Below are 20797 nucleotides of genomic sequence, written 5' to 3'. Positions count from 1 at the left end.
TGCCTGGAGTTCCTGCATCTCAGTCCTGGGCTGTGCCAGCGTCAGGCTGGAATCTGAACCTGAATCCTGTGTACAATCGCAATGTTTTTTGCCTTGTCCCATTTGGAGAACTTGAATATAGGTTGTTTGTCATAGAGTCATAGAATGATTCGGGTTGAAAGGGACCGTAAAGCCCACCCAGTGCCACCCCCTGCCCTGGGCAGGGACACCTCCCACCAGCCCAGGTTGCTCCAAGCCCCGTCAGCCTGGCCTTGAACCCCTCCAGGGATGGGGCAGCCACAGCTTCTCTGGGCAACCTGGCCCAGGGGCTCACCACCCTCAAGCAAACAATTTCTTCCTCAGATCTCATCTAAATCTCCCCTCTTCCAGTTTAAAACCATTCCCCCTCGTCCCATGGCTCCCCTCCCTGATCCAGAGTCCCTCCCCAGCTTTCCTGGAGCCCCTTTAGGGACTGGAAGGGGCTCCAAGGTCTCCCCGGAGCCTTCTCTTCTCCAGGCTGAACCCCCCCAACTCTCTTGTCATCCCCTTATCCTGGTTATTCAGGTTCTCCCCATGAATTGCCCCTCCTGGACAATTGCCCCTACTATTTACGTAGTAGCGTAAAATATAGCAGCGACGTGCCACGTCCCTCCACCCCCGGGGTCTGCTGGTAGCCAAGAGGGTCCCATCTCGGTGTCGCTGTTACAGCGGGCAGCTTTGCCCCACCAGAAGCCCCTACCGAAGCTCACAGAGGAATCTGAGCCAGTGACTCAGAAGGACAAAGCTGGTTTTAGTCTGTTTGGACTTTAAACCTTTTGTGTGGTTTTGTGGATAAAACAGTAGCCCTAAGGCTCAGGGGATCTTCATTCTTTCCAGATCTGCGTCGAAGGAATGCGCTCCATCTGTAAAACAGGGATGATGATATTTCTCCTTGTTGGACGAGTAAACAGCTCGTGTTTTCGTCAGTCCCGTACCCGTTATTCTGTACGGCCCTGGAAAGCAGGCGATGGCTAATGATTAGATTCCGCCCCGCGTCTCTCCTTTGACCTTCACCGAATCGCTTCATCTTGGCGGAAGCCTTTCCTCGCAGGACAGCCCACAGCTGAGCCTCTGAATCGCGCCAAGCTCTTGTGTTGACGAGGACCCCCCGGCTCCACCGTGACCCCCCCCGCGGTACCTCGGCGTGACGGGCGTCCCAGCGAGCCTGGCAGGCGGGGGGGCTCTGCGCTGTGTCCCGGCGGGGGTGAGGAAACCCAACCCCGGCACACACAGCTCTTTTCCCTTCTCCTTTCCCCCACTGGGTTGGTTTTTTTTCTCTCTTCCCGTCTCAATCTCCGATATAATCTGCCCCAGCAGAGTAACACATTCACACTCCCCGGGCTCCAGCGGCGTTTCCCACTCCGCCGGGCCGCGGCATTTCAAGGCTTATACAAAACACACACGTCCTTTTCAGTTCCGACGATCCCACCAGAGCAGGAGTGGAAACAGAGTGATACGATTAGAAATCGTTATCGTTACAGATAGAAGGCGTGTTGTCCTGCTTGCCCTCCAGAGGCGATTAGATATTCCCCTTTCCTTGGAAATACAGGCTGTCTACAGAACACTTTGCTGTTAAAACAGAAATATCAGCGCTGTTTTCCTACCAAGCAGCTCTGCTGGAGGTGGTAATCCTAGAAGCTCCGTTGCAAGCTGTTCCTGATGGCATTTGTAGTGGTGGTATTTCTTAAGCAGGCAAAGAGCCGTCCCCAGCCAGGGCTCCTGGGATGCAGGATGCCACCACGCTGGTGGGGCGGCCTTGGGTCGGTCGTTGGCCTCTTGGTGCTGCTGTTCCTCCTCCCAGTCATGGAGAAGGTCAGTCGTGCGGGGCAGGGCTTCTCGCCCCTCCGTCTGTGCCCTTTGGCCCTGCCAAAGTCAGAGTCTGGTTCCAATGTTTGTCATCTCCCAAACAGCATGTTGTTAATTTGGAGTCAGAGATGACAAGCGAGGAGGTCAGGAGTGTCACTGGTGAGGACCCTCCTTCAGGAGACCCTCGGACTGGGATTTACTGCATGGTTCCATGGGTGGTTTTTAGTGGCCTCTGAAATGGAATGTACTACGGAATATTAGGGCTTTGACACAAAGTTCAGCCAGCTTTGGAGCTGCCTTCCGAACCCTTCTGCCAATGGAGCTTGCAGTGTTTCTTGAACGCGAGAAGGTTCCTGTGCTCTGTTAGAGCTTGCGTTGGTCTGGGTTGCCGTGTCGCAAGGATGCCCACTCCTCCGAAAGGCAGTTCTCAGCCCCAGAGCCGTCCCATTCTCCTTGACCCAAAGAAAAGGAGGTCTTTTGAGAGCACAGCGTGCGTGCGGTGTCCCAAAGCCATTTAGACCGCCATCAGAAGTGCGTGTGTTTAAAAGAGCCGGCAGGAATCTCTCTCCTCGGCCCTGCCTCGTCCGCTTCCCGTCACCTCCACTTTGCTGCTTCCAGACTTTTAACTGTTTGCGCTGAAGATTTTCCAGCCCGGGTCAGCGCCTGGGGCTGGGGTTTAGTTTCCAGTGTTTCAAAAAGGCGCAGTTCAACCGTTTCACAGAACCAGGTTGGCGAAACAAGCTGTTTTCCCACAATGCGGAGACGTTTTTCCTACTGCTCCCTAACCAGTTCTGGCACCTCCGGGCCTTGGCGCGAGAACTGAGGGTTTGACAGCGGGCGCGAGCGGGTTCGGGTTGGTGCATTTCTCCATTCTGGGAAGGTACCGCACGTTTCCCCATGTCCCTGCAAGGTTACTGCTTCCCGTTCTTGTCTGAGCGTTGCTGCTGACGCCTCCGAAGAGATGCTCTGAGCCTGGTGGGCACAGACCGTACTGGGGAGCTGGCGGGGAGATGCTGCCACGGTCCCTAAAGGGGCCACAAGGGCTGAAAAGAGATGCCTGGAAAGGAGGATGCCGTGCTCTCCCTCCAGAGCTGGAAAAAATGCCCTAAATTCACACCTGTGTTACCATTTTTGTAGGATCCTGGCCTCAGTCCTGCCGGCTGAGCGCGGCAGCGTGCGGTACCCGATGGATCTCAGCCACGCGTGGCCCCAGAGGCCAGTGGGGCAGTTTGGTGGTCGAGGTTTTTTCCCCCGACTTTTGCTGTCCAAGACACATGGCAAGGTCCTTTCTGTCCCCCGCTCCCCTTTTTAACACTTTCTATTGTAACTACAGCTTCCCTTTGATACTTTTTTTTTTTTTTCATGAAATATGTGCTATAAAATATATCGCTTGTACCCGTCTAAACTGCAGCTGTAGCCGGACTGTCTTTTCTTAACCAGAAACACAGATCTGGGGAATTGCCCTGCGCAATTGGAAACAGAAGGGCTCCGGTCTCCCAGACGGCCCGGCCTGTCCCTAACTGGGACCAGCAGGGACATCTCGCCCGTCTCCCTCCTCCGAAAAGCAAGAAGGGGGAAGAGGGCAGGAGGGGTCCCTGCGGGTGGGGTGGGATGGAGACCAGACCGTGGTGCTGGGGTAGGACAGAGGGTCCACCACCAACCCTCTCCTCCCGATGCTGGGGGACTGGCTGCCCAGGTGCCGACGGGCACTGGGCAGCGAAGCTCATTCACGAGGAAGATGCTGGCATGGGGACTCGTCTTTTGTTTTCTGAGCAATGAAAAAGATGAAGATTTGTGCGGCCGAGAAAAGCTGGGAGATGTTTGGGATTTTTTTTTTTTTTTTTTTTTTTTTTTTTGGCCGGGGAGAAGGAGGCACTGTATCAAATTAAACTTGAAACAGAGATACAAACGAGGTGATTAAGGCATTTCCGCCGTGCTTCCAGGGGAGCTGCTGGACGACGTCCAAACCGGGGAAGGGAACAGCCTGGGTTTATCAGCTGAACTCGGAGGTTCGTAGCGATACTCGCGCCACAGAGCAGCCGAAGGGCTGGGTGACCCACACGCTGTCCCTTGGCTGTCCCAACGGCTCCCAGCCAGCGCGGGAGGGAAACTGAGGCACGCCGAGGGGAAGAAGGATGCTGGGGCCGCGGAGTTCCCCAGCGGCAGAAAGGGGAATATTATTTCGATCCCCTCTGCCCCGTCTGATGCCCCTTAGGGCCACTGTCTGCGTGTTACGTGCACTTGGCTTTCAGCAGGAACGAGGACGGGCAGGAGCTGGCTATGCGTCAGGGCTGGGGCTAATTAACCCTCCTCACTTCACTAATGAGCAGTGGGACGAGCGCAATGGAAGCATCCTCGGGCACGCGGCCCCGCAGCGGCTCTGCGCCGTGCTCCTCATTCACGGCACTGCACGAGGTATGGGTCTGTCCCCATCCCGAGGGACACCTCGGCCAGCCCGGCACTGCCTCTGGGATTTGCCGATAGGTGACAAATGCCTCCGTTTGGGGACGGGAAGGGGTCTGTCCTCCGCGCTGCTGCTCTGCTGCCCGGCAGTGCTGGTCCCCAGGGGTCACCCAGCATCTTGTGCTGCATCCCGCACTCCGCGCGGGAGCAGCCTGGCTGGGATTGCTGCACGGACGGCTCCGCGAGGACATCCCGGAGCTGCCCGTGGGTGAGGCCAGGATCCATCACGCTGGAAGGAGAACTGTAGGAACCACCTGCAGGGCTCAGCCTGGCCGGGGACTGTCCTTACAGCCCTGCCCAGCGCCAAAGCCACTGTCTGACGCCGCAGCTCGGAGCGAACGAACCCGTTCCAGCGTTGCCATCCCTTCCCGGGCTTTGCTGACGGTGGGGACTGCGGGAAGGCCATGCTGGACGGACGGATGGACAGACAGGCATCCAGGCCTCTCGCAGGGATGCGCAGGCTGGGGCTGGCTCGGCCGCGATGGCAGGGAACTCCCTCTGTTGACTTATCCTGAAGTTGCACCCCGTAATCCAGTGGTGTCCCTGTCGCTGGTAATAAATAGCACCTTCCGTAAATGTCTTTCGCCCTTACTAAACCGCAGACCGGACTGATTATTGCTGCTTTTGTAGCCTTTACAGAACTGTTTTTATTTATAATTGCACCCCGCTGGTGTGTTCATAATGATTTTCCCTGCTGCGTCCCATGCGGTCCAGTGCTACAAAGCCGCATTTTTGTAGTCGCTGTTGTTGGTTTTAATCACTTGTTATTGGGATGATATATTAATAGCAGTATCTCTGTGAGGCTTTTGAGTGTTTTCTTTTCCAAAAACATTTACAACAAAGGCTAAGTGTTAGCCCTAATAAAACGGCGTGTCTCGTGTGGCTCCCTCCTCCAGCGACGATTGCGATGAGACGGGGGCTCAACAGAGAGCCCATCTTACCCCATCCCCTCCCAAAACCTCCCCAACCTCTGATTAAAAGGTGTTTGGGACTCCAGCGGGAAGAGGGGTGCTTGAAAGGCCCCGCGTGGTTGGAGGGTCTAATTGCCTGCGTGTAGACTGTGGAAGTCTGTAATAATCCAAAATACACTTCGCAGATGTTGGTTTGCGCCTCGCCATTCTCCGAAAAGCCAAATAACCCGTTACACCTTATTTCACGGAGGGAAAGGGCAATGAGGCGGGGGGGTTTGATGCTTTTGGGATGAGCACCCATGGCTGAAAACAGGAATAAAACCAGATCTGCCCATTGAGCAGAGGACTACCTCCAAGCGCGGGGAGGAGTGGGGCGATGCTCTTTATTTTAGCCGATTATGGGGGGGGGGGGGGGGGGAACCCCAGCAAAAGTGACGTGGAAGGGCTTTAAATGAAACATTTTGCTAGCTGAGGCCGCTGCCTTTCATTTCATTCAGAAGGGGACCGTGAATGGACTCCTCGCCCGCTTCAAAAGGCGGTGGCAGCGTGTCCGCTGCGGCGCGGGTCATTCATGGACGCTCCAGGAGATGCGAAAACATCTGCTGGGTCCCTGCCTGCCCCTTTCAGTACAGTTACTCCCCTTGCTAATAATTGTCTGTGTTCTGTCATCTAGAAAGGGACTCTGTGCGCCTCCCAGGTATTCTAATGCTAATTTGTTTAGTTAAAAAGGAGAAGAGGCTAAACAGATGTGAACCATTTGGTTAGGTTGTAGTTCATTTGTTAGGAAGTGCAAAGGATTCTTGGCAGGATATTAAATATTACCTTGGCTGCTCACAAACACTTCATATTTCAAGAGAGGAAGGGAGGTAGGGACTGCACTCCATAAATCAGCCTTTTCAAAGAGACAGAAAAAGGCAAACATTTGATAAATCTGTGTCATTATACTTAGAGATCAAAGGGGGTTTTACATATGTATTTATGCAACTGGCAACCTAGGAGACAATAATAACAAACACAGATCTCTGACAGCTTTACAAAAATAAAAATTAGCCGGTTCTAATCTGTAATTATCTGGGAACCGCGCGAGGTAGGAGGTTGCTAGCAGTGGAGCTTTAAGTTGCTGATGTCGAGACGGCGAGCGAATGTTAAGTCATTCATAAATCCAGTAGGGAGTTCCATGGGCAAGAGATTGCAGAAGGCAGCGGGTGGCGGCTGGGCACGTCCGCGGCGTGTGCGGACCCGGTGTCACACACCGAGCCCCAAGCAGGCAGGCAGTAGTTACCAGAACCCAAGGTCACCAGGGGAAGCCGTGTTTCACCGAGTGCTAATTGCCTTTCTGATTTTCCAGCAGGTGATCCACCAGGAATCTACCCGAAGGATCCCTGAAGACAGGAAGATTTCCATCTCCTGCTTGCCAGTAAGTTACAGATCCGTGTCTAAAAGCTTCCGTAGCCTGGCACGCCTCTGTGCTGGCCTGCGTGAGCCCTGCTACTATTCCCAAATTAGGCTGACTTGCTTTGTACAGCTCCGTAAGGACAGAACTGGAGCCGAAGACTCAGGTAAGTCAGGGAAAAAGACCCCAGAAGAGGTTTGGAAGCAGCAGGAGTAACAGGAGGACGAATGGGGGCTGTAGTGGGTATTGCTGTAATCCAGGACAGAATTTAGCGGAGGAATTGAAACCTCTTCAGAAGCAGCAAGGGCCGTCGTATCACTCAAAAACCAAGGAGAAATCCAGTTGCCTGAAAATAATTCCATGGACAAAGCAACGCAGCCGCAGAAATTAGAGAAGGAGAAGTAGCATTATGTCATCTCGCCTTTCCTTCTGGCCAGTCGCTGGGCTGATTTCCTATTCTCTTGTGCTGTTTTAAAATGACTTCAGCAACTTGGTTTCTGCTTGTTCCCATGGGAAACTTCCACAGTCTATAGATTTCGCTGGTAGGAAACTCTTCTTGACAGTCAGACTATATTTTCCTTTACTCAATTCCATCACATCACTCCTACTTATGCCTCCTTGGAGCACCCTAAACGCTCTTCTCCATTGAAGTCGGTGGAGTTATGCGAGCAGTAAATTTGGCCCGTGGCACTTGGAGAAATAGATATTAAAACCCCGGGGACGTATTAGGGGGCGAAGGGAGGGAGGGCAGTGGGGGAAAGGAAATGGTTTCAGGTTGAGAGAAACAAGATCTCCTCTTACATCTGCACAGCGGTGCTGCCCCGGCGGGAGCGCGCCCGGGACCGGGCAGCGAAATGCTGCAAGAGGCAACGATGTCCCTGGGGTGTCCCTGGGCGCTGCTGTGGTTACGAAGCCACATCTGAGGGCTGGAGGGCTCTATGTGGCACTTGGGCTTATGGGCGGAAGGATGGCACGAAGCCCTGGGCACTTTCCTTGCCAGTAGCTGACCTGTTTTGAGTCCTGGTGATGCTCCCCGCTGTCACCCCACTCCCTTTCACCCCCAGGGTGGCCCGGCCCCACCATTTGGCTGTTTGCAGCTGGGGTGGTCACTGGCTGCTGGTCCAGCCATCCTGACCCACCACAAGCTGTGCCTCCGCGGGTCAATACCAACGCATATGTTTTTCAGGACAAAATCCCAATCTATCGTGACATTAATAGGAGTTCAGCAGACACGAGCGGTGATGGAGCTGCTGCGGTACCAAAGGAGAGAGGGCTGATGGCTGACACGCGAGGTTTAGACAGGGGCAATCCTCAGCTCCCCTCTGCTCTGAAAGAGCCGCAGGCCGCCAGGCCACAGGGAGCATGGCAAAGGGCACGTGTGGCAGAGAGGATGAGAGGGGACAGCACCGAGGACTTCTTAGGGTGGATGAAGTGGGATAAAAATACACAAGGTCTCTCTTCCTGGGACCCTGCAAGGGAACAAGGGCTGGGGACATGGACCCATGGCTGAGGAACATCTCAGAGCACTGCAGAAGAACATTAAGGTCAAAAAACCATTATAGGAACATATGTACAGAAGAGGACACGTGATAGCATGCAAAAGCCCCGGACCAAAGCCCTACATCTCGGTGTGCTAGGTGCTATGCATTCCCAAAAAGGAGGTGGTGGTGGCTGGTCACCTCCTCTCTGGCCAGGTCACTGCGTGCCACAGCCCTCCAGGCTTACACACTCTGGAATGGTTTATTTCCCCATGAACAGGCACTTGAGTAACATCATGAAAAGGTAAATGACTTTTCTCCAAGCAGAACAGTGACCATGTCGGGAAAAACGGCATCGTGTCTGGATTGGGACCAAGAGCACCCTGGCTTCATTTTGGGTACCTGCTCCTATTTATCGCCCCAGCAGGACTGGCCCCCGCAGATGTTGGAAGAGCCGTGCGTGCCCTGTCACTGACACACCAGTCTTCACGCCGCAGAAAAAAGAAAGAAGATGCCGAGCATTTCAGAACCGGCCTGTTCGGTGGCAGGAAAATAACGTACAAAAGGACGTACGGATTTTCTAGTTGGGAAGAGAAAAAGCAACAAGGTGAAACTCGGCAGTAGACCAACAGGGTGGGATCGGCACCGGGACATGCTGCACTGGGCAAGACACGGAGAAGATGCTGGAAAGCACATGGCTGCAGCTGCTGGGCACGCGGCCTGGGAAGGGTCAGCCAAGGTGGGTGCCGGCAGGGTGAGCCCGCAGGGTGAGCCCGCAGCTCTGTCCTTGCTGGGTGAGTTTGGTCACCTTGGCTTGAAGGTGTGCTGGGTTCTTTGCCTTCTGCCCTGGTTTAACAAGGGCGTTTTGCACCCTCGGGCCCGTCTCAGCGCTGCCCCAGTAAGTGCCACCACGTCCCCTTGTCAGGAGCTGCACCTTCCCAGTGCCAGCTCTGTAATGAATCGATCATCAAGAAATGGGATCCAGAGACCGTACTGATGCAGCTCAATTAGTTTATTGATTAACCAGCTAGCGAGACGGCAGCTATTATGATTAAAGGTCTCTGCAGCAACTGCACGGAGCAAACCCAGTCTTGCGTTTCTGTTTGCGCCCATTTCTTAGCAACCCCGGTTTCCTCACCATGTAGCCCCCGTTGCTCCGTCGCCCTCATCAGTGGGGCACAACACACTGTGCTCCTGCCACAACTGCCGCGTGTGGGACATTAAATCGCAAGAGCCGAGGGTGAGCCCTGCTGGAGCCCTGCTCTCCAGGTGGCAGCAGGTACGGAGGAGACCTGTGCCACCGAGCAGACGTGCAGGCTCTGGCTGGAGGCCGGTGGCTCGCTCTGGAGGACAGAGCCATGGCTGGTTCCCAAACCACTTGTCAAAACCCGCCTCCCCTGCTCCAGGGAGGGCTCGGACTCAGAGGTCTCAACCCTCCTCCTGACCCACCTTTGCTCCCATGCTGTTTCTGATCCCGTTTGCCATTCCTAGGGAAAAAAATCTCCTGACGTCCAACTGCTGAAGATACAATTACAGTAAAACCTATCTTGGGGCTATTTTTCTTAAAAAGCCCATCCAACTTTTACAAGCTACAGCTGACATATATTAAGGGCTTAAACCAAACTTTCTGTGACATTTTGTTGATGTTATCCTGGCTGGTGCTGGTGGATGTGAGGAACAAGGAGAATTATTCCATCTGAAGGGTTTTCCTCTTACCTCATGGGCGTAGGAACGTGCCACGGAGCAACCTCTGCGCGCAAGGAGCAGGTTTCCTGGTTGGAATTGTAGAAAACACAAAAGAGGTGAGTAAATCTGGGTGCAGGAGAGGCAGCCTGTGTCACCCGTGGCACGGTGGCTGCCCAGCCGTGATTCACGCATCGCCTGGAAGTGTCCTCTGTAATTCTCTCCACAATTAACCAGTCTGGGCCAGCTGGCAGAGCTTTGCCAGCACGCGGAGGGAAACTAGAAAGCGATTCCTCCTGCGACTGCGTCTCGTCTCTGCTTGGTTCGCATCACCCTTCATGCCGCGGAGAGCCCAGCGGTGCCATCCATTCGAGCTCACAGCAGAGGAACGCTTTGGAATTGTTGGCTGTTTGGCTCCCCAGCTGAGGCACAAAAGGTCTCCTTGCGTCATCCCAAAATCCGCTTGGCAAATGGCTGGTCCCGGGAGGGATGGGGACCAGTGGCGCTGGTACTGATGGGGGTTTGGGTTTGAGGTGACCCAAGCACCCAAAACTTAGCTCTTAGCTCTGTGTTAACCCGCTGAGCAGCTTTTGGAGAAATCACACGCTTCTCAGGGTCTTATTTCCCCTCTTCAAGCTGCCTGGTTTAATTAGTTCGTAAAGTCTAGTTTGGCGTTTGGGATTATTTTGCAAGATGCTCACGCCGCAGCCAGTGTGATCGGAACAATTCACTTTTCCGTGACACTTTTCATGAATTGCTGTAAATCTGGTATATGAAGAAGTCAGCATCACGCTGTCGCTTCTGACACACGAGAAAGTCAAGGCCCTGGGTGGGGAAAAGATTTTCCTGGTGGGGAAAAGAAGTTAAAGATAAAAGGTTCCGGCAAAAGCTGGCTGTGCCCTTACAGCAGCAGTGCTCTGAAAGCAGGCTAATTCAGCACGAAATTTTCTGCAGCTTTTAATAACAACACGGTGGAAAAGCTGCACACGTGCATGGAAGCTGCTAAGTTACATTCTTTTTGGATGAATGTAGACTAAGGCATTTCTACGGAGCGTGCGAAATCCCCACCGGCTCCTCGCAAAATGCTGGCACAACCCAGTCCTGGAAAGGAGGGTCCCGGAGCTGACGGTGTCGTGGGAAGGGTCTCCTGGGCCAAACGCTCTTTGGGGCTTTCACAGGCTGTTGTGTTGTGTTTGGTCTCTGCGTGTTCCTCCCGATACGTGGGCTGTGACAGGTCTCACCAGGTATTTGTAGAGGCAGGGACTGCAGAAAATACAGGGCTGCCGAAGGTGTGGCTCATCAAAAAGCCAACGCACGTCAAAAGAATAGATAAATCTGAATACTTTGGGGAGGAGGAGGAGGAAATGGCTGAGATGGCCCCGACACGGTGATGTCCCAGTGCCTGACCCCCAGCTGCAACCGTGGGGGGAACGGGGAGTGGGAAACCCCGCCTGGCCGGGGACAGGCAGGAGGACGTGGGATTTGTCACTTCTCTCTCCGTCCTGTGGCCTCCAGAGGAGGGACGTGGCCATTGCACTGGGGTGTGCAGCTGTAAACGCTCCGGGGATGTGCCCGCCGGGTGGGAAGGTTGGGTTGCCGTCCTCCTAATCCAGCTGAGATGCGAAAGGAGCCGAGGGAAATGTGGATTGACAGGTATAATCCAGAATTGCATTATCTTGTCTTACGGTTCTCTTTTGTGTCTGTACAGCAAATAGACCTCTGAACCCTCGTCTTTAGTCTAGCAATTTAAGTTACTATTTTGTCATTAAATCTTGTTTAGGGATCAAGCTGAGTGTGATTAACATTCTTGAGTGGGGGCCCTGGGGGATGGACAGCACAGGGGGTGCCTCAGCCAGAGGCCGACAGGAGCTGGGCTGCTCCCCGTGTGAATCCGGGGCTCACCCGAGGTGAGGAGAGACATCCCCGTTGGCAAGCGTTAGCCAGAGTGTCTGAGGGCCCAGCCACGGTCTCTAATTGAAATCCTCTCAAGTGTCCTTTTCTTTGTGGTTTTACAGCGCTAGAAGATGCTGGAGACCCCGATTCTGATGCGCAACCGGAGCGGCTTTGCAGGAGGCACTTTGGTTGGGCAGAATTTACACCTGAGCGAAGCCTTCTTTAATATGATGTATTGGGCCTTGATAATGTTGGATCGATGCGCTGGGCAGGGGGGGACGAGGGCTCAGAGGAGGCCGGGAAGATGCTCAGACGGCTGGAGAACCTCTGCTATGAAGATAAGCTGAGAGAACCGGGCTTCATCCTTCTGAGTCACTGGCTCAGATTCCTCTGTGAGCTTCGGTAGGGGCTTCTGGTGGGGCAAAGCTGCCCGCTGTAACAGCGACACCGAGATGGGACCCTCTTGGCTACCAGCAGACCCCGGGGGTGGAGGGACGTGGCACGTCGCTGCTATATTTTACGCTACTACATAAATAGCAGGTATTGTCCAGGAGGGGCAATTCATGGGGAGAACCTGAATAACCAGGATAAGGGGACGACAAGAGAGCTGGGGGGGTTCAGCCTGGAGAAGAGAAGGCTCCGGGGAGACCTTGGAGCCCCTTCCAGTCCCTAAAGGGGCTCCAGGAAAGCTGGGGAGGGACTCTGGATCAGGGAGGGGAGCCATGGGACGAGGGGGAACAGTTTTAAACTGGAAGAGGGGAGATTTAGATGGGATATCGGGAAGAAATTCTTGACTGTGAGGGTGGTGAGCCCCTGGGCCAGGTTGCCCAGAGAAGCTGTGGCTGCCCCATCCCTGGAGGGGTTCAAGGCCAGGTTGGCCGGGGCTTGGAGCAACCTGGGCTGGTGGGAGGTGTCCCTGCCCAGGGCGGGGGGTGGCACTGGGCGGGCTTTAAGGTCCCTTCCAACCCGAACCATTCGATGAGAAAATGATCGGCTTTCGGAGCCGGATGCATGGCAGCATCCCGCTCGCCCACCCTCGCCCCGGGGTTGCCCGCGAGCCCGTACGGGCCCGCGGGCAACCCCGGGGCGAGGGTGGGCGAGCGGGATGCTGCCCCGACGGCTCGCCCCGCCCCCACCTCCCATCCCCTCCTCTGATTGGCCGCCCTCCCGGCTCATTATGCGGCAGGCGGCGCCTGCCATAGGCTGAGAGCGCTGCCCGTCCCGCCCCCGCCTCCGCTGCCTTTCCCTGCGCTGCCGGCGGCGGCGGCGGGGGGAAGAGCGGCGGGATCGGGGACGGTGGCCGGGGCTGAGCTGCGGGATGGAGGGTGGGTTTTGCCCATGAGACGCCGGGCAGAGCCGAAGGGAACCCGGCGAGCTCCAGCCATGCCTCCCGGCCCGCCCGCCGGCACATGGGGCAGCGCTTGAACCGCTGCCTCGATGTCCCCGTGGCGCTGCCGCCGCTGAGGCGGAGGCTCCTGCTGCTCTTCATCATGCTCTTCCTCTGGCTCTACATGTTTTACTCCTGCGCCGGCTCCTGCGCGACCCGCGGCTCCCCGGTGGCGAGGGAGGAGGGCAGCCCGGAGGAGCAGCGGGGACACCCCCCCCTGCCCGCCGCCGCCGCCAGCCCCATCTCCAGCTTCTTCAACGGCTCCGGCACCAAGCGGCTGCCGCAGGCCATCATCATCGGGGTGAAGAAAGGAGGGACGCGGGCGCTGCTGGAGTTCCTGCGGGTGCATCCCGACATCCGAGCCGTCGGGGCCGAGCCCCATTTCTTCGACCGCAACTACGAGCGGGGACTCGCCTGGTACAGGTACGGGACGGGCTGGGGCGGGCGGCGGGGACGGCAAGGTTAGGAAGAGGGAAGGGTTCTCCCCCCCCCCCGCTCCCCTCTTATCCCCCCCAGTCCCCCCTTTATTCCCCCAAGCGCCCCTTTATTCCTCCCCGGTCCCCCTCGCCCCCGTCCTGCCCATGCCGGCCGGGGGCAGCCGCCGCTCCGCGGCCCCGGTGCGGGGGATGCGCGGGGAGCGCCCGCTCCGCAGCTCCGAGGCGAAGCGGGGATGTTCCGCTAAATACGCACGCAAACCCCTCCGAAAAGAGGAAAAAAAACCCCAAAAAACAAACCTTAAAATCCCACCCCAACCCTGCGCGGAACTTGCGCTCCCCGTTAGCCCAAGAGGCGGGTGGGCGTTTGCCGGCTTTACGCTGCCCAAACCGCGTTTAATCTTTAAATAAAGGTTAACTATCAATTCGAAATTATATATTATTATTTTTTTTTAGCACTGATTTCGTGGTGCTTTCAGGCCTTTTGCTGGAGCCTGTGTTTTTGCCTTCAGCCGGGGGTGTTGCTGCGGGATGGCCGAAACCCCCCTCGGGTCGGGGAAGGCGCAGTTTTCCCAGCAAAAGCAGGTTTTTTTTTTTTGGGGGGGGGTTGTCCCGTTTTGGGAGCGCCAGCGGCAGCCCGGGACTGGCGGGCGGCAGCTCCGCGTTCCAGATGAAACTCCCTCCATCGCTTCATACGCTTTTCCCCACCCCCCCCCACCCCCGTTAACTTTCTCCTGCCGCTATAATCAGCTTTATGGCTGATAAATTGCTCCGGCTGGCGATTCCCAGCCGAGCGCCGGGGACGAGATAGCGGGGGTGCTCTGGGATGCTGTAACGCGCGGTTTGGGGACGGGATGGAACTTTTTGGCTGGGGGGGGGGGGGATGATAAACGAGGGGATTGCATCCTGCGAGGGTGGATGGAGAATTTGGGGGGGGGGGGGGGTGTTTAAGGTCCCTTCCAACCCAAACCATTCTATGATGATTTTGCAGCCCTGAGCGTCGCGGGGTCTGCCTGCGGGTGGGCTCGGGGAGAATCAGGAGGTGATGGCGCGGGGGAACCCTCCGGGGCTCCTCAGCCCTGGTGGGACACCCTGCGCCCGGCCGAGCCCCGTTTCGAGGTGTTTCAACCCTAAAAGGATGAAAGTTCCTTTATCAAAAATATTTTGCATAGGTCTTTCTGCTGAGCGTTTACAGGGAGGCTGAAAGAGCAGAGCTGGAGGCTTTGAATCTGGATGGGAGCTGTGGAGTTCTGCATTTTAACCTCTTTGTAGTCGTAAAGCTCCCACCTTGCGAGTCCGATGAGCTTTATGTCTCTTTTTTTTTTTTAAATGTTGTCACCCCTCAGCAGTTAGTGAAATGCCCGCAGGATAAGATCCGGCGAGCAGGAAGTCGTTTCTGAAAGCACTTTCGTTTTATGAAATATTAAAATTTTGGTGGAGGGTGCAGCGTGTCGTCCCGTAGCGACCGAGGTGAAATCTTTATAAATTCGGTTGGTTTTAATCAAAAAAAAAAAATATTAATCTCGCATTTGGAAAGGAGAACTTGCGTATAACAGAGCAGAAGACCTGTCAGGATTTATTAGCAAAACGGTGTTGTACGTGTTGAACTCTGTTTTTAATTAGGCACCTAAATTAGACCATAAAATGGTTGATTAATCTTTTACAAGTAAGAGGTGGAAGGGGAGAAGGAGAGAATAGTGCTTATGATTACATTAATCTGTTATCCCAGATGCAGTGGGCGAAAGTCAATATTTAAAGGGTACACGCTATTTTTAAATTTGGGGAAGCTGGCATCCAAGCTGCATGTAACTCCTTCAAGTTTCACCTTCTCAGCCACTTAATTTTAAGCGGCAGGGGCCCCGGTCCTGCAAAGGCACTGCTACGTTATCACGGAGTATTTTTGCAAAAGAGGTGTTTTAAGTGAAACGGGACAAATCTTCATGTCCGAGCGGCGACGCTCCCAAGCAGCGAGTGTGAGTGATGCTGAAGGTCTTGAAACCGCTCGGGGACGATTCGCCCCGAGGATCGGAGCGTGTGCGTCCGTCTGTGGGAGCGGGACCCCGGTCGATTTGTGGGAGGGGAGAGTAAATAATGCAAAATATACGTTAGGGGGAGGATGTGTTTGCCCCAATCAACAGACAAGTTGTTTGGTAATTCTGCGTTGTTTCTAACTTTAGTGTGAATTCGATGCAGAAGTTTGTTCCTGTGAATTGCAGCGATCGAAATCAGATACGGTACAGCTCAAAACTCCCACTGACTTCGGTGAATCTGGGCTTCTCAAGAGCTTCTTTATTTCCCCAAGCCCTAACGAGGCTTTTATTTATTATCTTAATGTCAATAGGGAGATGCGTTTGTATTTTCTTGTTAATGGCCCAATAAAATCAGATTAAAAAGATGCTATAAAATATGCGCTGTGCCAGCCGGCGCGCGGTGAGCGGGGCAAGCCTTGTCTCGGGGGTTGGTTGGTTGTTTTTTTTTTTCCAGATACTTTTGCCCAAATTGACTGAACTTTGGAACTGGGGGAGTCGCCCGTGTCCTCAGCTCCCGCTCCCTGCAGTTTAAATCCACTCGCCTGGCTTTGAAATGATGGAGATGCAATTTTTGACCCCCGTCTCATTGAAAGTGTATTTTGTTCGACTGGCTTCTGGCTAAACGTGGTTATATCTGGTAGGAGTTTGTTTAAGCTGTTCCTGCCATATCATGAAGTGTTCCAACGTGGTTTTTTCAGATTTCCGAGAGGGAGACGGCATCACAAATTTGCTTATTTAGCCTTGTATTTTGGGGCTTATTTGCGATTAATCATATTTACATGAAGTGCTGATCTCTGTCTAGAGTTTTCATCTGTAGAAAATAACTTTCGAAGGAGGGAATGCAAACTTGGTTTTTTTTTTTCCTGCTCCGTTTTCTGTCAAGCGAAATGAAATCTGTGGGTTTTGGGTTGGGTTGTTTTGTTGGGTTTTTTTTTTTCCTCCTCTGCGTGGAAGGGAAAATGGCATCAAGTGGTGCTGACCCACTGTCCCTAAAAAGCCGGGGGGGGTGGGGGAAGAAATTGGCTTTTCGATAGCGAGATAGCTAGAAATCTAATGGAAATAACTCCTGTAGGCACACTGCGGGGTTTTCCCTCCCCGGTAATGAATCCAGCATGTTAACTGCTTCAAGTGAAAATATGTACCATGACAGAGGAGAAACGGGATCCAGCCACTATTGCAAACTAATTCGAAGTAGCGCCTGGAGATTATTTTTATTTTTTTTTTGATAATAAAGAATTTTCCCCTTCGCAACAGTAAGGAGTTCAGCTCCGCAGCCCGTGCGCGCTTGCGTCCGGCTGCCCGGACCAACAGCCTGGGAAGTTGTTATTTTCTTATGGGTTTATTATATCAGTTTTGGGGGGGGGGGGGGGGGTGTTTTGAAGCATTTCTTGCAAGCCTAGAAAATCGGTTGAGATTGTTATTTTTTTTTTATTATTATTATTTCCTTTCTTATTTCATGCAACAATGATGCATTTTTAAACATACTAGGGACTTGAAAGCCTTTTGTCTTATAATTAATGTAAATTAAGAAAAACAGCTCATGTCATTAGTGTTATGTGCGGGTTTTTTGGTGTTTGTGTTTGTTTTGGGGGTTTTTTTAAATCATTTTAGGCCCAGTGGGCTGTAGTACCCCGTCCCTCCTGCCGTGGGCTGAGCGTTCCCAGCCCCACTTGACATCACTGATTTATATTTCGGGTCTGAAGCCCTCTGCGAGGAAACCCCGTGCCATGGCTACTCCGGCTGTGATCTCGGTAGCGGTGCTAGCCCGAGCCCCTCCGCCCCTAGCAGGGCAGAGGGGAGACCTCGTTTTCTTCCTCTCCTCCCCCTCCCCCCCCTTTTTTTTTTTTTAACTTTTACATTTTTTTTCCTCTTTTTTCGTAAAATTCTTAGAACGCTGGGGCTTCATCTTCCCGCTCTTGGGTCAGCAGGATGAGGCCTCGTGGTCTGGTGGTGTGCAAGGAACAGCTTCAAACATGCATTTTATTTTTATTTTTTTTTTAAACTCCCCAATCACCTAAATAAGCATTGGGGGCCTTAATGTGCAAAGTGCTGCTTCCCAGCAATTCCTGAATTGGGAGAAAATTCCTCATTTATTTACTTACTTATTTATTTGTTTTAAAGTTTATTAATTTTTCCCCAAAAGCCTCTGTTTTCGCCCCAGGGAAGCGCGTCGCGGTGCGAGCCGCGCGGGGCTGTTGCTTGCAGGGGGCCGGGCTGGCAGCAGGGGAAGGGGTAACGCGATGATGGTTAAAAGTTCTGGGGCGAAAGCCTTGCAAAACTCAACATGTTGTTTCCGCCGGGTGTCGCAAGGTTCATTGGCCCCGGGAAGTTTGGGAAAGGTCTTGATTTTTTTTATTTTTTTTTTCCCAACTGGACTTTGGGCGCAAATGACCGTATCCGAGCGAGGACCGGTTCCTCCAGTGCCTTCCCGCGGGCTGCGTTGGCTTGGAACGAGTGTATCCTCAAGGAGAGTTGCGTTCTCTGGGATGGCTTTGGCTGGCAGCTTTCCCGTTGAGATTTTGTTTTCTTGATTGTAAAAAAAGAAGTAAAAATCAATTATTGACCTTGCATTGTGTTGTGTTTAAGCGAGCGGGGACTTTTAGCGGTCCCCTGGACACACGCGCAGGGTTTGGTGTCGCTTTGGCCGTTGCGGCAGCTCCCCATGACGTTGCCTGAGCCCCTGTGCATGGTTTGGAAGAAAACGGCCCCAAAAAAGAAGGACTGGGCTGCTATAATCAGTCAGCAAGGCCCTTGTGTTTGCATGGGATCATTCCTCTAGATCTGAGGAGGGTTGAGTTGTTCAAACAGATGGCAAAGATTATTCGTGTTGCTGGGGTTTCAGCGCGCTGCTCCGTTTCAAGCATGTTGCCCGATATGACGCACGTGACAAGTTCTTCCCAGCACGACGCTGGGGCGGGGGGGGACACGACATTGTCTGCCGTGATCGGGTTTCATGGCCTCACCTGTTGAGCTGCTGAACTTTTCAAAGTTGACCATGCGTTGGGGGTGACTTATGGGGATGGTGGATCTGCCCGGCTAATCGCGTTAGCGCAGCGCCGCCCCGGGGAACCTCGTGCTCCTTCTTGGCATGAAAATGATGGGAATGAAAACCCACGGGCTCGGCTCTGGGTTTGGGATTTTTTTTTTGATTTTTTTTTTTTTTTTGCTGTTCAAGTGGGCCATGGCAGATGTCTGTAACACACACCAAGCTTTGGATACCTCAAGGCGCTTCCGGCAAAGGCTTTGTTTTTGAAAAGCATCCAGCAAGCCCCGGATGCGGCGGCTATAAAAACTCTACCCAAAGCGCCGTTCTTTTGAGCTGTGTTTCCAACCTGGCCTGATCCTGCACTTGTCTCGCCATCAGACCTCACTTGTTAAACTGCTCTGTCTGCTGGGCCCTGGATTTGGTGCTGTTAATTCATCCCAAGTAGGAAGAAGGTCTAATTTAGTGATCGTTCAGCCCGCGTGTTGGTGTCTTCTGCTGGTGTGGCCATGGGTGGTCAATGGGTTCAGGGGATAATGAATGGGCCAGGGCCGTGCGGGACGGTGACCATATGGCCTCAAAGAACAACAAATAGCAGGGCAGGTTATTTCAGCGGTGTAATTAGGGGGTCAGGGGCTATCGGCTGCTACCTGTTGTCACCATGTGATGTGCGAGGAGGGGCTGGAGGAGCTGCTTTGCTTTGTGAAATGACTAAGTGCTGAGCTGGGTCCTGACTTGCTGATGATGATGACTGTACCGGGGCTTGCCCACGCCGTTGCAATTTCAGGTCTTTCAGCAGCTCGCTCGTGTGTTTCTTAATTAGCTCGCGAGAAATGTCATGTGACTCTTTTTTTTATTTTTTTATTTTTTTTTTAAAGGAGCTCAGCCCAGTAGCCGCCACCAGTGGCAGCTGGAAGGCAAATGAGTAAATGGACCTTATTTTGACTGTCTTAATGGAAACGAGGGCTCCCGTGATGAAACATATTGATTGTCAGCTGGCTCAGAGGAAAGGTGGGGTTAATTCAGGGCTGGGGTTTACTGGTGGCATGGTGTTGCCATTAGGGAGTTGCTCCTGGACCGGAGGTGGTTGCGAGGACCCATCACATCTTGCCATGGGTCAGGCGAGAAGAGGAAGCCAAGGTCAGGAGCTTGGTCCCTCTGTCTTGAGGACCTTTCTGCCTGGGGATGGTGGGGACTGGTCAGATGTGATCTGCAGTAGACCTTAGTTCATTCAGAAATGTTATGGGAAGGAGAGAACCTTTTCTGGTGCCACGTTGGCTTTGAGCATTCGTCGTGGTGGTTTTCCTCTTGGGTGAGGAAGATGGAGGAGGAAAATGGACTGGGTGATAGTGATTTTGCAGGTGGTGTCCTCGTGCTGGGAGGGGGTGAGGGCCACCGAGGGGCGAGGATGGGTGCGTGGGAAGCTGTGAGCTGCCTTGCTTGAGACCTTGCATCCCGGCCCTGCAAGCACGTGTGCTCCTGTCTCAGGAGTCCTTCAGAGGGCATCAGAGACTTGGGTGCTTGGGGGTTTAGATGGTGCTGGTGGGAACCTTAGAGGAAAATAGGTGTAGAAGTGCTGCTGGCAGAAGACCTCACGCTGATTTCTGGTAAATGAATAATTCAGTTGTTTTAAATTTCTAAAGTATGTGAGGATGGCAGCGCTCTGCCACGTGGTGGGTAGCAGGGGAAGAGACAACTTTATTTAGAGGAAAAAATAATGCCGTGTTCTGCTAAATGCTTTACATCTGCGTTAACCTCCTCGGAAACGCCCTGGAACCGCCCTGCTCCAAAATCAGTTTTGTTTTCTCCTCTCCCTACAGAAAAGGGATGGAGAAAGAACGTCTGTACCGAGGGATGCTGTGACTTAGGCTTCGAGGGAGTCACGACACTTTGTGGCAGCGAAGGATCTGACCCAGAACTTAATTTGCAGCCGGTCTTGGCTTCATACAGCAGCATCCACCGCGCTGGGCTCTGCGAAGCCTCGCTGGAGGGAGACGCCGGTGTCCTCCTTCGTAAGGACACTCCCTTCGCCTTCCTGTAGATCTTGTGCTGCTGAGATTCGTAAAGCCAGAGCTGCAGTCTGGCCAGTCCTCTCGGCTAGTGCCACCGGGGACTTCTGCAAATCCACCAAAGCGACTAGTTTATAATAAAAGCGAGCCGTTGTAGCCTCTCCCTTGAATTGGCACGGCCTCTCCCCTCCGGTGCGCCTTCCTGGCAGGCAGCGCTTCCAGGGGAAAGTGCAAATTGTGCACGGGCTTGTATTTTATATCCCGACATATAATATTATAGGTGGACGGCTATATTTTATGCATCCCTCG

General features: G+C 53.6%; 1 protein-coding gene across 1 annotated transcript in view; it reads left to right on the top strand.

Annotated features, from left to right (window-relative positions):
• Positions 1–12857: 12857 nt before the first annotated feature.
• Positions 12858–20797, top strand: part of LOC141751269 (heparan sulfate glucosamine 3-O-sulfotransferase 3B1-like) — a 30159-nt gene continuing 22219 nt past the window's right edge. The window contains exon 1 of the mRNA XM_074607741.1: positions 12858–13455. Coding sequence (XP_074463842.1) covers positions 13055–13455 — 401 coding nt within the window. The 5' untranslated portion in view covers positions 12858–13054. The remainder of the gene's footprint in view (positions 13456–20797) is intronic.

The sequence above is a fragment of the Larus michahellis genome, chromosome 14, assembly GCF_964199755.1.
Source record: "Larus michahellis chromosome 14, bLarMic1.1, whole genome shotgun sequence".
NCBI lineage: Eukaryota > Metazoa > Chordata > Aves > Charadriiformes > Laridae > Larus > Larus michahellis.
Note: the sequence above shows the minus strand (reverse complement) of the source record. Positions and strands in the feature narration are given on the sequence as shown.